General features: G+C 32.9%; 2 protein-coding genes across 3 annotated transcripts; both read left to right on the forward strand.

The window, feature by feature from the left end:
* Positions 1-237: 237 nt before the first annotated feature.
* On the forward strand, positions 238-12306 carry CDKE;1 (cyclin-dependent kinase E;1). Its single transcript, XM_028063264.2, has 16 exons — positions 238-527; positions 604-714; positions 802-905; positions 1012-1054; positions 1211-1309; positions 2426-2495; positions 2906-3000; positions 3152-3185; positions 3287-3371; positions 3539-3616; positions 5511-5558; positions 5862-5894; positions 6138-6246; positions 10957-11160; positions 11273-11339; positions 11845-12306. Exons 1-15 carry the CDS (start codon positions 321-323, stop codon positions 11336-11338), a joined length of 1386 nt encoding a protein of 461 aa, XP_027919065.1. The 5' UTR covers positions 238-320; the 3' UTR covers position 11339; positions 11845-12306.
* Positions 12307-13455: 1149 nt separating this feature from the next.
* On the forward strand, positions 13456-14996 carry LOC114176183 (protein DOG1-like 4). Of its 2 annotated transcripts, XM_028061135.2 has the most exons (2): positions 13456-14442; positions 14523-14996. In XM_028061135.2, exons 1-2 carry the CDS (start codon positions 13620-13622, stop codon positions 14588-14590), a joined length of 891 nt encoding a protein of 296 aa, XP_027916936.1. In that variant the 5' UTR covers positions 13456-13619; the 3' UTR covers positions 14591-14996. The 2 variants fall into 2 exon arrangements, with proteins under 2 accessions (XP_027916936.1, XP_027916937.1); XM_028061136.2 differs by having other exon boundaries at positions 13569-14685.
* Positions 14997-18493: the final 3497 nt, after the last annotated feature.

Consider the following 18493-nt stretch of genomic DNA (forward strand, 5'->3'; position numbering starts at 1 on the left):
TAAATTAGAAGAAACAACTTTTAATTTTGACAATTACTTGCATAGAACTTCAATTGTCATATCTACTGATAATATGCTACATAAGTTAATTAAAATGACCCTCTTTTAGTAAGACGAAAAAAATGATTTTTCTTTTTGTGTTGACATTTATAATATTTTTAACGATAATGTTGCTTTAATGACTAAGCTGAAACACTTTTGGGCCGAATTTAGTGATTTATCCAATGTATAAATAAACAGAAACCATTTCAATTTTGACATTCCAACTTATCCCTTGCGATCGAACAAAAAGAGTCTTCTTCTTCGTCCTCGTCGTCGTCATGGGTGACGGAAGTGGGAGCCGGTGGAGCAGGGCGGAGTGGGTGCAACAGTACGATCTGTTAGGTAAAATCGGCGAAGGCACTTATGGCCTCGTTTTTCTTGCAAGAACCAAAACCCCCTCTCCCTCCAAATCAATAGCTATCAAGAAGTTCAAGCAGTCCAAGGACGGCGATGGGGTCTCCCCCACCGCCATCCGAGAAATCATGGTATCACTTCTTTCCGCCCCCTTCACTTCAACTTCACTTTCAATTTCGGTTTTCTCTCATTCCTCTTTTCTTGCAGTTGTTGAGGGAGATTACGCACGAGAACGTCGTCAAGCTCGTTAATGTCCACATCAACCACGCCGACATGTCGCTCTACCTCGCCTTCGATTACGCCGAGCACGATCTTTACGTCGGTATTCCGTTCCTTCGAGGGCGTTTTTCGCCTTTTTCTTCTTCTTGAGTGTGAATTAAGAAATTGCGGTGTTAAATGTCGCAGGAAATTATTAGGCATCACAGGGACAAACTCAACCATTCTATTAATCAATACACGGTTAAGTCTTTACTCTGGCAGTTGCTCAATGGATTAAGTTATCTGCACAGGTCCGAATTACTGAATTTGAAACATCAATCTTTTTCTTTCTTTCTTTCTTTCTTTATTTTTTGATACTTTTTTTAAATAGACTTGGTATTTTTGCATCCCCTGTAGTAATTGGATGATACATCGAGATTTGAAGCCATCAAATATATTGGTATGGTTCTGGCTACCCCATTGCTGTACATTGGCTACTTTTATTGCAATATATGTGTAGTTTTTTTTTTTTTTTTTTTTTTCAAAATTGAACTTTGTTGCTCAAGTTTTGATTAGTGCATTTGCTGTTTTAGTTAAACGAACTTTCTTTGGTCAGGTTATGGGCGAAGGAGAGGAACATGGAGTTGTTAAGATTGCTGACTTTGGACTTGCAAGGATATATCAAGCTCCTCTGAAGCCACTATCTGATAATGGGGTATGATTTGGGCCATGTCTAGAAATTTGGAGGCCTTTAGCATAATTTGTATTTGAGGCCTAGTATTGTTTAATATAATTGATCTTTTGCCATTTTATTTTTCTAGCTTTTTGAGCTGCTAAATTATTAATCGAAGTATTATATGGTCAAATATATTTGATCTATTTTGCAATGTAGTTAGATAGGATTTAATCAACTTTAGTTCCTGATTTTACATGACCCCAACCACTTTAATTCCTTTGCAAAATGTCATTCTCTTTAGTCCTTCTTCCAATGTAAAACCCTAATCCAAAATTTGTAATGCCTGTGAATCACATAAAAAACAGGTATTTATTCTAAAAATTGTTCAAGTCGGTTCTCAATAGAGGAAATAAACTAACCTAATATGTATATAAAAGAACCAAAATTGAAAGAACCTTCTATTAAATGTGTGATCTGCTACACTTGTCACTAATAATTTAAATTAGGAATAAATGAGTTTGTTGAAGCCTTAAATGATTGGTGACTGTAGACAACTGCCAGTTTAGTCTAAATGCCTCATCTGCTCCGTGTATGTGAGTGTAAAACTCCTTTTGTAAACAGGGTATGACCTTATGATGCATTTTTTCATTTTCATCCACATGTATGATATCCAACATTTCATTGGTGTATGTAAGAAATCTTTATCTGTATCTGCATGTGCATGCACATACATGCATGGTATTCTTTGGATTTAAGAAACCAGAGCCTGGCTAAGTATATAATATAGACAAGAAATCATTGATTAAAAGGTGATACTTTCTACAACCAGAATGATGGATATGTTGGTTTCAAGTTACCTTCTTTTGCTGCCTAGTGTGTTTTGGAAGTACCATTAGAAGATAAAAAAAGGGCGTTCACACTTTCCTAGGCAGAAAATGGAGAAGGAAGTCTCTCCTTTTGTTGGCTGAGTGATCATTTGTGTTGGGTCCAACTTTTTACAAAAAACCTTTAGTCTGCTGCTATCATTCTCTAGTGTTTTGGTTTCCCACACAAGGGTTGCTTAAATTGTCTGTTCTCTTCCGCTGTCCTCAATCATCAGCTTGTCATGTGTTTTGATTATCTGGTTTCCTGAATATAAGAGTTACTGACTTGCAGGTTGTTGTAACTATTTGGTATCGTGCACCTGAGTTGCTTCTTGGAGCAAAACACTATACCAGTGCTGTTGGTATCCCTTTATTGAAGTTTTATTTTCTTTTTAAGTATTGGGTATCAAGTTAATATTTTTTCATATTTTCCTGTCAAGGAATTTCTGTGCTGTGCAATAGGTAGCTTCAGTTGCATGTTTTGTGGTTCTGTTTTTGTCTCTACTTTTACTCGAGATACCCACTTCAATGCGTTATGATTTCACTGAATTGGTGATTTCCACAAGATTGAAATAAGGTTTATATTTTAATTTATCCTGTGGGTGCTTGGGGGAAGCTCATCACTATGGTACATGTAAACCAAAGTTAAACTTGTCCACACTGTATAGTAACTGAATATGTGTGTAGAATTTTTCCTTGGGTGGGATAACATTTTTCCACTCTTCTAAAAATGGTCTGTACGGCATTCATTTTTCCTTAAATATACATTTAGATATGTGGGCTGTGGGATGCATTTTTGCGGAGTTGTTGACCTTGAAGCCACTATTTCAAGGGGCAGAAGTTAAAGCTACATCAAATCCCTTTCAGGTACTTGATGCAATAAGTTATACCTTTCTGATTCTGTAGTTGAATACTGTGCTACAAATTTAGTTTTCTTTGGGTTCGTGTTGAAATATTTATTTATTAGTACTAGCTTTTCCTTTTTGGATTTTTCATAATTATTGTTCCACCTGTGCAGCTTGACCAACTTGACAAGATATTTAAGGTTTTAGGTAATAATCTGCTTAGTGTTTTTTATTTTCCCTGCTGGTGGACATTCATTCTGTTGATGAATATTCTAGAGCTATATCACAGGACATTGTTAATGTGCCAGGCCATCCCACATTAGAGAAGTGGCCTTCGTTGGCAAGTCTTCCACATTGGCAACAGGACGTGCAACATATACAAGGACATAAATAGTAAGATCTTTTGATATTATTGTTAATGTGATTATGCACTTATATGTAGGAAGGATATTTTCCTTTAATATGTAGTCCTCTTTACTTACCCTTCATCCTTTAAAATTAAATTGATTTATTTGTACTGTGGAATTAATTGATTGTTATCTGTTTTTGTGGCTATTAAGTGACAACACCGGTCTCTATAATGTTGTGCACCTATCTACAAAAAGTCCTGCATACGACCTCCTGTCAAAGATGCTTGAGTAAGTTTGTTCCATGGATTTAATTTTTTTTTATTGTTCTATGCCTACACAAAACATTAGAAATGATGTGTTTCACTTTCCATTTAATACAAAATTGGACCCTAGGTGATGTACAATAACTTCTGTACATTTGTGATTTTAGTGCTCCCAAATAGTGATAAGTGGATAAGTGAGCCAAAACATTTCTTTTCCTTACTTTAGTGTTGATATGTAAAATGTAGGCTTGAGGTTTTTATTACTTTTACTTGTAATTATATTATTATCACCTACCTGTTAACTTCTTGTTACTTTAATAATCATGATCACTAGTTCTTTCTGTTTCAACTTAAATCCACCTCCTCCTGGTTTGTGTCATCTGAATGATTTATTCTTGTTGTTACACTTGTCCAACCTGTTGAAGAATCTACACGGTGATCTTTTCAATTGTGAAAGGCTGTGACACATGTTTTCAATGTAAAATATTCGCCATGTGAGCCATAAACCTATTTGTCATCTCAATTCTAGGAATTTGTTGATATGGGCATCGAAGGCCCATTTTACTACCCTACCTAAGTCTTAAAATTTGGGTTAATGATCTACATCAACCCCACAAACTTGACTTATCAGGTGAGGATTGCCCAAGCTTTTTGAGCTCCATTTAAGCCATATCTCTAGCTGATATTAGATTAAACACCACCCTCGAGATTGCAATTATGATAGGTTTCTTGATTAAAGAACCCTGTTCGTAACTCACACACACTCCAGAAACGTATGAACACGGGTCTTCTTTGCAAAAATGTAACTCCCAACACAAACAGAGCCCACCTATATACAGTCTCCTATTTAGGGAGACTACCCACTCCTAACCAACCTAATAGGCTAACTAATTGTTAGTTTTCTTTCTTCTCGTATAAACCTTCCATTGCCTATCATTACCCTCCCCTGGCAAAATGATATTTGATAGTGGCGAGATCCTCCCAAGTGCCTGCCTCGGGTCGTCCATCTTCCCACTGAATTAGAACATGGTGCACTGGCTCTCCTGGGTCTGCCTGTTGAACAATCCTTCTCTCTAACACCTTGCTGGATTTGTTTCTTGATTTAATTAGGATTATAATCTAGTATTAGCCTGTATGCACAAGGTTTTGTGCTTTATGTCTTTTGCAACATGTACTACACATACCATATCAAGTCAGTTTTTATTTTAGTGTTTAGTGTATTTGTTTCCTTTTTCTTCGTCTACCTAAAACTTCACAGTTTGAACACAAAATTCCCCCCCCCCGTCTTTTTTTTTTTTTTTTTTTTTTTTTTCAGTTTTCTGTTTAAGATGATGAGGGATATCATAAACCAACTATCCCCAATGCTTAAGTTTTCTTTTACACTCTCCAAACAAGTCCTTTGGCTTTGAAGTGTGGGTCATGCGCAAGCCAGCCTACCTTTATCTATGTTGGAGATTCCACATAGACTAGAGATAAGGTAAATTTTGCTTTATAGTATATAAGTGGGTGCAAACCTCATTGTATAAGTTGATTTTGGAGATGAATTAGGTTTAAAGTCCGTTATCGGACCACTCATAAATATCTAGTTTCATGTTCGAGATGTGTATGCTTTGGCATAAGGAGGTGTGTTGGAGATTGAACATAGACTAGAGATAAAAAAAATTATAGTATATACATAAATGCAAACCTAATAAATTGGTTTTGTAGGGTTGAGTTAGACTTAAAGTTCACTTTTTTAATAATCTTGTTTCAACTTTTTTACCTGTAAGTGTTGGGGTGACATTGATTGGACTCTAGATTACTGGACCATTGATGCTGTAATAGTATGTTATAAACTGACTATTCAAAAAGCCTAAGCTTTACTATGAAGACAGATTAGTGATTTTACATTTAATATCAGTTTGTGGATTTACATGCAGATATGATCCTCGGAAGCGTATAACAGCAGCACAAGCTTTGGAGCATGAGTAGGATTCTTTTCTTCTCCTTCTTTGTTCTTGTGTACATTATGTGTATCTAACCTTGAAAATATGATTCTGCATTTATTTAGTTATTGGTTTTTCTGTTTACTGAATTTTTCATGTGGTTCTATCTTTTTTTTTTGCTTCTATTTCTTGATATATGACTTACGGTGCACTGAAAATGATGTGGTTGTCATCTTGTTGTATCAATATAATATAGTTAAGATTACATTGTGAATTTGGTTATTTTAGTTTTTTTTTGTAGTTCAGCTGTTATCTGACAAGCATCCCTATACTCTGTTTTGACAGGTATTTCAAAATCGAACCATTACCTGGACGGAAGTGAGATTCTTTCTTACCACTTTTGAATATTCTGGGTTGGCCTTTATTCTAAATTCAAAACATAAAACCTGGTTGTATCATTCTCGATCCCCTTTAATATGCTAAATTTTTGTTGGAAGATTTATAAACAAAAACATTAATGTAGTTATTTTTTGTTTTTCACAAAATTGTAGTCCTTTTGATGCCCATATTCGACCAATGTTTATTTTCTTTGACTGAACATTTCTATAAAATCATGATCAGTGCTCTTGTACCATGTCAACTTGGAGAGAAAATTGTAAATTATCCAACTCGTCCAGTGGACAACACAACTGATCTTGAAGGGACGACCAATCTGCCGCCTTCACAAGCGGTATGCAATTATGTTTGAGAATTTATTGCTTTAATATTATTGGGGTATATCATTCTAAACAACTATTGCGCATACCAAATATATTGTTGGGGTATCTCGGTCTATATATTTAAAATTTTCATAGAGCAGTGTATGAATGATATGATTCAATAATGTCCTTAAATAATATTTTAGCGAAATTATACAGACTTAAGTCTACTAGGAGCAACAAATTTTAGAAAACCAAGGATGTTCATTTTTTTATGGATAAGGCAGTACTTCAAATTGTAACAGTATTGCATATTTAGAGAAGTGAAGGACTATTTAGAGGATGTGGGTAGCCTATGGCTTACAGGATGGTAAGAAATTATACTGTATAAAGATAAATTACATTTTATTGGGTGGAATGTTTAAGGTGAATCAGGGTTATAACATAATGATGAATCATCTTGTATAATGATAAATTACTTTTTCACTTTTTAATGCTTTAAGATGTTTAGGAAACGAGACCTTTCAAATAGGCATATTATATAAGGTGGAATATGAGAAGAAGAAAAGGGGAGTAAGAGAGAAGAAAAGAAATTGTTCATATATAAATTTATGATATCTCTAGAAGATATATTATTTTGAACTTAATTGATGACTACATGTATTTTGAACTTTTACTCTTCCTCTGTTCACTGTTGTAAAATACTCCTTTATGACCTTGTTTTTGCTTTTAATTTTGTATCCAAATTGAGAGTTGATTGTAAAAAATTGAGCCTTTGTCAATATAACTATGATATACAAAAAAGATATTAGATTGAATTTATGTGGACTAATCATTTGATTCCATCCAATTATAAATTTGAGTACTTAATATCACAAAAGAGATATTAGGAGTCACTTTCTTAGAATGGTATACAGTTTCTCTTTAATTAAGTATCTTCCATTTAAAAATAAATAAATTCTTAAATATTATTGCTTAAAGTTAGTTAATTCCTTTTTGAATTTGGTTTTCAAATTTTTAATTTTAACACTCCATATCAAATTAATAGACATAGGGATAACATGTTTGGATTGAAAAAATGTTTTTGTACTTTCATATTCGATTTAAAAAATTATCTGTTTAAGTTATTCCTTTCTAATAAAATAGAAATCTTATTATCTGTAATGAATAAGTCCTTCATTATATTTTATTCTTAAGATATGTTATTTCACCATTGTATAACAATATTTTTTTGTCTTATATACTTTATATCATCTATAATCAATTATAACTTCAAAGTATCCTTGCATTAACTTGCCAGTTTTACATTTCTTACAGATAAGGGAACTGCTTGGAGAAAATGTAGGTGATAGTTAACATTAATAAAGTTCAATTAGATGGTGCCATGATGTTTATGAACAATTTCAATGGTTTTGCTATGTTCGGTAGAACATAGTTGCCTTTGTGTACCAGTTCGTGACAATTCTAAAAGTCTAATGTGAACAAGTTGTTCGAATCATATATGGATTGGTAATGACAAGTCATAGTTGGTATTAATGACTATTGTGAACAAGCCGTACTTGAAAACTTTTAGATGTTATATTATATTACAAAAGTTGTACACATGAAAAATAACAACCTAATTATGTAACGAGTTATCTGCATAATATACATCTTAGCTATATTATTTAATTAGATAATTAGTAAGCCTTTAGAATTTTTAAAAAATATTTGAAGTAAAATTATGTAAATATAGATATGTTTGAGTAAACTTCATAAACTTTTAGGAAAAGAAATAAATAAAATAAGTTTTTCCCAAAGCTAAATTAACTCATGCATAAGTTAAAAATAAGCTTTTAGAAAAGCTAATATGAGAGAATTTCTATAAATTAACTTATGCACTTGTTACTTTTAGCTTTGGAAGGAACTTGTGTTTTTATTTTCTTCTAGAACTGTTTTTATAGAAGTTTATTCAAACAAATCCTATGTCATATACAACTTGCATAATATGTTTAGTTAACAACTCTAGATGTCATACACTACATATATAACACACATATTTGTTAATATAAATTATGTAAGTCGTAACTATATAATTGCTTTAATACTAATATTTATTAACGAACTCAAATATTACAACCAAAATTTGAAAATAAAGTTCATTAATTTACATGATTAGCTTGGTTATGCTCCACAATGAGGGATCTTTAAACCAAATCATGCTCATCATATAAACGTAAATTTTATTGTCATATTGTGGTTGTGATATTTTTAATTTATAAATATAAAATAAGGCCTTAAAAGTATGAATAGTTATTCATAGGGTATTTTTTGATCCATCTATTTTAATCAACACAATAACACAATTACAATTAAGATAGCCTGTACTTCCTACTAAGGTTTCAACAAGAGTTTGTCCAGCTGAATTTATCCATGACATGCCTGAAAATGAACTTGTTGATATTCATCCATAACTGCTCTTAGTTAAAATAGGGTCATTATGTGCAGCCTTACTTTTGCATATGCAAGGAGACTACTTCTGGATTCAAAGCTTTACCTTTGATGACCACAACTTGTCATCAAAGCAACTTTAGTGCTATACTAGGGCACACCCTTAAGTTTGGTAGCTAAAGTTTGAATAAAATCTAACTCGTGAGCATCATCATTCTGTTTGTAAGTTTCAACCGCTCACAGACTTGTGAAATATGTACAATTTCTCCTCGAACTATCAACCACAAGCTTTTTTGTTTTCTTTCAACATTTTTGTGCAGTGTTTTAAATCCTGGACAGTGGGGCATAGCTCAGCTGCCATTGAAAACACTATTATGGGATAGCCACCATATGCATATAAATTCTAGAAAATGATAAAGACTACTCGAAATTCATAATATTCATGAGAAGTAACAGTTGCCTTAAACAGAACATACATATAACAAGTCAAATACAAGTTTGCTAGATAGAAATTGTTGGAAGTTTCACATTAACTAGAGATATTGTAAAAAGTATAGTATATTAGTGAGTAGAAATCTCATCTTGAATTCCCACATTTTCTAAGATGGTGGTAGAGCCTATCATAGTAAGGTTTGTTGAGCTTATTGTCTCACCTGTTATCAAACAACCACACAAATATCTAGTTCCATGCTTGAGACATCTATTCCTCGATGTGAGGGAGTGGGTTGAGGATTCTATATCGACTAGAGATATGCTAAATTTATTATATTAGTGGGGACAAACTTCACTTTCCTTGGTTTTAGAGATTGGATTAGACTTAAAGTCCACTTTCTGAAGTGGTATCAAAGAGTATCCCAACAAGGTTTGTTTACCTAAAATATTTAGTCTCATGTTTGAGACAATGAGTCTTGGGCATTGGCAAAATGGAGTGTTACGATCACTTATCTTTATCATTTTCACTGTTTATCAGTGCTGTAGATTTCATTTTTGGAAATGAAATCTAAAAAATAGCCTCCTAAAGAAGAAACATTCTCTTTACTCAGAGGGCTTTTTTGAAATCAACGGACACTCCTATCTCTTCTGCTATGGCAGGTCTTCACTATTTGGTCTCTATGGGTGCATTAAACTGATCTGCTATGGTGGCCACAATAGCAGCCAGGGTGCTTCCCTACACAGTTAAAATGTACTAATTAAAACTCTTTTAATCAGCATCTTGTGTTTGCTGTTTTGCACATAAACATGAAAGTTTTTGAAAAGACGATTCCTTTTCTCTGCACCTGAGTGTGAATATTTAATAACAAGACAGTTTTTGTTTTGTTTTAGACATATTTTGTCCACATATCAAGTGGTTGGCATGAGAACATTTGAGTCTACTAAAGTTGACTGTTAAATTGAACAGGAAGGGAAAGTTATGAAATTGTGGTAAATCTGTATATAGTATCCTTAATTTAATATATAAGGATGAAAAATGCAACTAGAGTAATAATTCAAGGCTTAAGGTGGTGGTGAAATGTTATTTTACCTTAAATTAAAAAAAAATTGACAATGCTTTGTGTCTAGTCTATACCATGCAGATTACATAATTTTAAAAGTTTGGTAATGTATAGATATATGTGACTGACTTAAATGATGTAAGTTATGTATGCCATATATGACTGTAATTTTTTCAATTTGAAAACTTATTATTTAATTAAATAAATATCGCAAGAGTCATATATTATGGATTTGACTCATGATTAAGTAAAATTAAGTTGTTAATTTTCATGTATATAATTTTTCTAATTTAATTTTAATCATGTAAGATTGGCATGAAATTTTCCTCTTTAACATTGGACCATCGAGACTTCTCCTTCAAAAAACAAAAAATCATAGATGGTGGAGTAGTAAATTGCATAGTTAAATCAGTTTGGATATTGTAGTATAGTTAAAAAGCTGTATATAATTATCTAACTATTTATTAATAATATTGGAATATGTGACTTTTGGGAATATGATTGTGTCGTATCTTTCTGAACTTAAATGTGGGTGTAAATAATCTGAGGGCGAGCCTGTCTGAAGTGATAAAAGTAGCCTTGTGTATTGTGAACTAGAGGTTGACCTAAAAATGTTCTTATGTGAATAATAACTAGGAGTGGAAGTGCATTTGATATCATTATTCCTTATTAAAATTAAAGTTGCCTTGCTTATTAAAAAAAATATCATTCATAGTAAAGTATGGTTTTATACTAGCTTGTGTGCAAGCTTATACTTGTAAACATGCTCTACACCTTTGAGTTTTAACTGTGTATGTATATTTCCTACTTCCGAGTCAGGTAACTGCAGTTTCTGGCAGCATGCCTGGTGCTCATGGATCTAATAGATCTGTTCCTCGGCCAATGAATGTTGTTGGAATGCCAAGATTGCCACCTCAGGCAATGGCGGCTTATAATCTCACATCTCAGGCAGCCATGGGAGACGGAATGAATCCTGGGAGTATCTCAAAGCAACGAGGTGTTCCGCAGGGCCATCCACAACAGGTTTAGTGTTTCATGGGAATTGAGAAAGGGGACAAGGGGTTTAACTTTAATTTCTTTTTTGGTAATTTTTCTTCTGCTGCTGTATATTCAAATTTTATTATGCTGTGAACAGTTGAGAAGGAAAGAGCAAATGGGGATGCCGGGATACCCTTCACAGCAGAAGTCAAGACGAATATAAGGTAATGCAATCCACTTATTTATTTTGGCAATGGTGTGGTGGTAGACGGGCAGTTGTTTTAGATATGAACTTGATTTCCCATTGGACTGGGATATACCTCTGAAATGTGAAACATCTTTTATCGGTATATTTTGAGGGCAAGCCCTAGTGCAACAATAAAGTTGCTCCCTAATAACAGTTTTCATATGTTTTAATCCGAAAACTCCTGTTGCATTTGTAAGGATAAGACTGCGTACGATGATCTCCCCATACCTTCGCTTAGTGGGGAGGAGTCTTACGGCACTCATTATTGTTGGGGTGGTTTTTATTGAAGAATAAGGTTCATAAGATGTATGCAAATAAGCTTCGAATTTTGCCATGTTTGTTTTAAAAATTATATGTGAATTTCAAAATCACTGTTTTACGTGGCAGGCATCAAGCTAGTTTCTATAATTCCAGCCATATTTAACCTGATGGAATGCCTAAAGTAACTATTGGACTGATAGTGAGATTTAATATTGTCTCAGGGTTAGGTTTCTGCTCGGAGATAGAACAAGTGAGGATAGATTTGGGGTCTCTATTGTTCAGTGGACTCATGCAGGACATTTCTAGACGCAGGATTTGCCCTCAATTCTCGCTAGCCTCGCTTTATTGCAATCAAAGATTGGGTGCATTCTTCAATGGAATTTTGATGCTAAAATGCTAACTGTAGTGTTGGAGCACCAATGAAGTCCTGAAAGGAAAAGGGAATAAACGCAGGAAAGGGTTAAGTTATTGTAAAGTACATTTATTAAAGTACATTTATTGTGATTACAACAATGCAATTCTCTTGTATTTCTCAGCTTTTGGGCAAGATCAATGTCGGTAAATCAAATATGAGCGTTTTTATGTTTTCAAAATGTAGCATTAAATCTATCAAATGCTACTATGTATTTGTAAGAATATTATTACCTCGATAGTTCAAATATCACTCGCATTGTTTGTAGGTATTTTGTTTAAGTTTTCTGTGAGATTGCCTCTGGGCTAAGTTTGCACTCAGAAATAAACTCTTAGCCTATGTTTGAACGGGGGGTTTTAGTAATTCATGAAAGGAAAAAGGTTCTTTGAACCAACAATTACCATCTGACAATCCTCTAAAAAAAGTAAAATAGTTTTAACAAAAGTAATTTTTCGTATTTACAAAGAAAACGAAAGATAGTAAATGGTAGTGTCATATGAGTGTAAAAAAACTTTGGTACAAAAGTACCATTATCCTTCATGAAAATACAAAATATATATTCAATTCCAAACACTTAGTTTTTCTATAGTAGTTCGTAGTTTAACCATCAAATTTATACAACAATCTAAATACATGTTATGGATTCTTTAGCTAGAAAGTATAAGTGTATTTGTAAATAGTCTTTCCATGTCTGCTTTTAAATGCTTTTGTTGCAATTGTTGATACCCGTGGATTCAAATGAATCGTATTTGGTGTTAATAATTTGACTTTGTTTAAGAAACACTCTAACTAAGAAATAAATGAATTGTATAGTTGTCAAAATCAAATATTTGTTTAGTTAATTTTATGTTGGTCTTGTTGAGAGAAAGTTAATTGTAATTTAAAAAATTGAAAATAGTAATATTTTACTAAAAGTTAATTGTTATTTGAAATAAATTAGATAAAGTTTCGAAAAGAATTAATTTTAATTTTTATAAGGAATAAAAAATATATTTAGTTTTTTTTTTATATAAATAAGAATGAAAGTATTTGAAGTAAACGTGGGCTATTTCAATCCATACTTTTTTGAATTCCCTTTTCACAAACTCCAACGATCATCTTCAAAACTGAGGACAAACTTAGCTTTCAAGAAAGTCTCACGTGGAAAGCAATAAATATGGTGTATTCATTACATAAGCACTTGAGATATCATACAAGTAAATACAATACAATATAGCCGACATATTACCCCTCCCATACAAAGCTACAAACAAGTCTTTTATCGTTTTCCTTCCTCTAATCATGGCACCCTGCAATAAACACCATTATTTATTTAGTCTCATGCATGATCTCATCCACCATTATTATGACTTCATACTATTCTCTCATTTTTCTCAATTCGCCTTCACACACGCATTGCACACACATTTTATTAAATATCTTTCACTAAATACATTATATAGCAGCATATGTAGTTTAGTTGAAATTAATTCCCACAGATGACATACACTGAATCCAATGACATGTCTCTCCCTATAAAAACCACAATTCTGTGTACCTCTGTCTTGTGCTGCTCCTAAACGTTCTTCTACTTTGTTCTCAGCTATGTCTGAGGTTCCTTGCGATTGCAACCGCACCACTGAAAATGGTGCTGAAACTGAAAGCTTTCACCAGTTTTTTGAGTGCTGGATTTCAGAGCAAAACCAGCATCTGAAGGAGCTTTTAGTTGCAGAATCAAGTCAGCTAACAGGTGAGGAACTTCAGGCACTGAGTGAAAAGGTGGTTGAGCATTATGAGTACTACTACAAGGCCAAGTCAAGGTGTGCAAAGCAAGATGTGTTGGCCATGTTGTCCCCACCATGGATGAGTTCCTTGGAAGAGGCTTTTCTATGGATTGGTGGATGGAGACCAAGCATGGCCTTTCACCTGCTATATTCCAAGTCTGGTTTGCAATTTGAGGCCAGGTTCAATGAACTGATCCAGGGTCTAAAAACACATGACTTGGGAGATCTTTCAGCATCCCAAATAGCTGAGCTTGATGAGATGCAAAGGAGGACGATCTCAGAGGAGAGGGAGATCACAGATTTGATGGCAAGTCACCAGGAGACTTTGGCTGATGCATCAATGGTGGAGTTGTCTCATGTTGCTTCTGAGATGATTAGAGGCAATGAAGGAGGAGAGGTTGAGGAGAGTAAAGTGATAGAAGAGAAGGTTGAATCAGCACTGGTTCCAAAGGAAAAGGGTTTGGAGAAAATCCTGCAGAAAGCTGATGAACTTAGGTTGGGAACAGTGAAGGGTATTGTTAATGTTCTGACTCCAAAACAGGCCATTCATTTCTTGATTGCTGCTGCAGAACTGCACCTGAGGTTACATGAGTGGGGAAAGAAGATAGATGCCAGAAAGGGAAATCTTGGTACTGCTGGTGAAGGTAAAAACTGTAATTCATCAATTTGAAGATGGCAACACTTATAAGAGAATTGTGCTAACTTGGATTTTATGTTGTTGTAGTAAGTAACTCACAAGTTGAAAAAAGCAAAGAGGATGTGATAAGGATAGCTTTCTTTTTGGTAGGGTGAGAATGAGATCAAATCAAGTTAAGTCGGCTTTGAAAATGAAATTGTAATGCTTAAATTTGAAACATATGAAACAAACTAAAAGTGTTTTTTTTTTACCACACCAAATAATCTCACAAGATGAAGTTTAAAACAGTTTAAATATTCATTTTTTTCTTCTTTGAAACAAACAAATATGTTGAAAGAATGGTGAAAGAAAAGTTGAGATAGGAAATGTTGGAGAAGAATGAGAAAAACAAGATAATGGAAAGAAGCACCGACTCTCTCTTGTCGGCATATTGTTTCAGGGGTGATCATGTCATGAAACATAGCTGAACTCTGAACCTTTCATTTTTAGAGTGAAAATTAGGCTTAATTCAATTGTACAGGATTAGTTTACAAATTCAATAAATATTCTCTTTCAACTAAATACCTAATTATTTATAATATTCAATTATATTTTATTTTAATTGATCCTAATATTTGCGCTGGTTATTAGAAACAGAAGCACCAGATAAAACATTCTGCTTCCTATTCTATTATATGTCCGATTCGAGTTTAGATTTTTTATTAATTATTTTTTTATTAAACATTAAAAATAATTTATATTAATATTTTAAATATATTTTAAAACATTAAAATTAATAATAATTAATATATTATGAAAATATAATAAGAAAATAGTATTAGTAGAAAATCTAAATTGTCCTCGATATATAATATAATCCAAATCAATCACGAGTCAACAAAAGAAAACTATTGTGTTACATGTTCAAAAATCCAAATTTTTTTACTAAACTTGTTGATGTTATTCTCTACTAAATAAAAAATATACAAAAATATACTGTATTAATATTTTAAATATTTTTAATATATTTTAAAATTTTAAAGTTAATAATCATCAATTTTTTTTGAAGGCACGTTTAAAAAAGAAACCGAGAATTTTCAAGCCATTATTTGATGACCATGAAACAAACCATTTATAGGAGATTTTGGAATTCTATGTTTAACCCTTAATGATGGAACCTAATGAATTGACCCATTTGACCATTTTCTAATTTTATTGCTTCTATTACCAGTTTCACCAACATAATTGTTTCCAATCACCAATGTCATTTCTACTACATTATTATAGTTTTGATTTCATCATTAATATGGTTAACTACTTTTTTTAACTATTGGGTTACTATGTCTTATGTTGTTACCACCACTGCTTTTACTGTTGTTTATAATATCTTTCATTGTCGGGTCATTATTATCTTTACCACTATTATCTTCATATTGCTGTCACCACTGTAATTTATTTAAATACATGTATATACTATTATAGTTAAGGTATTAATTGAGATCGAACACTGAATACCATACAAGTTTATTCATTTTTTTTATTCTTATTTCATTATATACATATGCTTCAAAATGGGTCTAATATGTGAATAAATTTGACTCATGAGTTTGAGGCGGTTTAAATTGAAAAAAAAAATTAGTTTTTTTTTAAAAATTGGTCAAACACAATTCAACTCAAAATTAAACAAATTTGATTTAGGTCAGAGGTGAGTTAACATGTAATTTTCTGTTAATAACCTTTTATTATTTTTTTATTATCTTTTCAAGTACATTTTTTTAATTATTTATTACTTTCAATTGAAATTTAATAATTTGGTATTTATAAATATTATAACGTTGTTTAATAATGTTTCAATAATTTAGATGTTTGATTTATTCGTTTTTTCAATTATATATGTTAATATTTTAATTTATAATTATTATATATTTTTATAATTTTTGATGAAATAAATTAACATTTTTATTGTACTGTATGGATAAATGAGTCAAGTTCAAATATTTTGATTATACCGCAAGAAATATATAAAAGTAAATTAAGAAAATAAACTATCTTTAAATAAGTCGATTCATTTTATTCACCATTTTACGATGATCAAACAATATTATAAAATTTTTGTCCCACTAAAAATACTTAAATTAAATTGATTCAATTTTAACTCAATACATAATAAAATAACTCATGTGAATTAAGTTGATTATTTTTATATCTAATTATATTACTCACATGGATGACATCTTAGAAATCAAAGTTCTTAGTTTTTTAATTTTAATTTATTTATTATATGCAAAGTTTTTCATTTATCATAGTCTGTGTTTATTTTTCTATCACGTTGGTTAATCTTGTTTAAGCATTATAACACATTAAATATATTAAATATAGACGATTCTTAAATGTAAATTTGAAATTGGTCTATCATTAATTTTTCTGGACTCAATCCTGGTATAATTTATTTTATTTTATTATAACCATTGACTCATTATTTTTTAAAATAAAAATGAATACTTTGGTAGATGTCCTAAAATATTTAGTACGACTATTTAAAACATTATTTATGGTTTTAAATTTTAACTGAATAGTACTATTGTAAGACCCTAGAAAATAACGTTTTAAAAGTGATAGTGGTTTAAAAATAATGAGACTCGATTATTTTAATATTAAAAGGTTTTAGTATAAATAGAATTGTTATAAACGAGTTTCATTATTTTAAAACACATCATCTCTCTAGAAACCACTTTTCTAGAGTTCTCTGACTTCTCTCTAGAGGTTCTATCTCTCTGGTCATCTGATTGAAGAACCGAGACCGTAGGATTGATCCTCTCGGCGAGCTCTTCAAATTGGACCGATCAGTTTCTCCATTCGCGTAAGTTGAGTTTTCGCTCTTTATTTTAGTCTTTCTGTTTTCTGTTGCATGCAAGCCCTCTTCCGCTTGCATGCGACGTTTTAATCATCAATATGAGTTTCTGCTGCTCAGTGATCATAACGGTATGTCCTGATCGTTCTTGTGATGTTTCTATGTGGAGTTAGAGGTGTTGACGTTTTTAAGGCGTTGACGTTTATAAAGTTGTCTAAACAGGATAAAAGGTAAGGGAAGCTAATTCTGTAACTCATTTGATGTAGATTGTATTCGTGAGTGTTTTAATTGCATGATTGTTTGTGTAATTGATGATTGAAACTGTTGGTGTGTGAAATTGAGTGGTAGATGCCTTTGAGCGAGTTTGCATGTGCATAACAGGGAGGATTTCTGGTAGTTTCGCCTAGGCGAGTCGATCTCGCCTGAGCGAAAATACCAGAAGCTCACCCCTGTTAATTGTGCGAAATCTCGTCTAGGCGAGCTGGGGTCGCCTGAGCGAGATGACATCTCGCCTAGGCGAGCCAGTCTAGCCTGAGCGAGAGTTCGCCCAGGATTTGTAATTCGCCACTGTATGATGTCTCGCCCAGGCGAGATCAACTCGCCTAAGCGAGATTGACTCTCTAGCCTAGGCGAGACCATCTAGCCTAAGCGAAATTTCCTGCAGAATATTGGTTTTCCCACTGTTTTGATTTCTTGATGTTTGATTGGTTGCCTTAAGATAATGCTGGTTGATAATGCCTGTGATCCCTATGCATGTTGGACTGTATGAAGGAATTGAGTATGAACTTGATGTGAATGGAAGTATGTTAGAGTTAGGATTTCAAGGGAAATTCTAAGAGGAATGTTTTAGTGTAAGTAAGGACATAAGGACTCAGTTTTGGTTGGCATCCTGACGCTCCTAGTAACCATTAAGACTCATGTAGAGTATGATGGATTACGTCGGGGGGAGTAGCAGGAGGTCCTGGTCTATGGACCCGATCCGCCATAGAGGTGATGGGACTTACCTTGGGAGTGGTTGGGTGATAACCCCTTGTGTCCAAACTCTGCAGAGTTTGGGAACCATCGCAGGTGCAAGCCACCAAGAGATTCGATGTCGCTTACATAATCCGGATATTGAGTCTAGAGTCATGTAAATGTATTGTGGTGGTCTATATGATTCTGGTGATAATGAGAAAGATTGTGTGGTTTCTGTTTATAATTGAACTGCATGATTCCTTAATCAGATTAG

The sequence above is a fragment of the Vigna unguiculata genome, chromosome 3 (genome assembly GCF_037176805.1).
Source record: "Vigna unguiculata cultivar grain cowpea cultivar isolate G323 ecotype 2 chromosome 3, ASM3717680v1, whole genome shotgun sequence".
Classification (NCBI taxonomy): Eukaryota; Viridiplantae; Streptophyta; class Magnoliopsida; order Fabales; family Fabaceae; genus Vigna; species Vigna unguiculata.

What these genes read in the sequence shown, in the direction of transcription:
- LOC114176183 (XM_028061135.2), top strand. Translation starts at nt 13,620, where the DNA reads ATGTCTGAGGTTCCTTGCGATTGCAACCGCACCACTGAAAATGGTGCT. An exon ending in TCTTGGTACTGCTGGTGAAG is followed by an intron (nt 14,443 to 14,522) that starts GTAAAAACTGTA and finishes ATGTTGTTGTAG; the next exon opens with TAAGTAACTCACAAGTTGAA.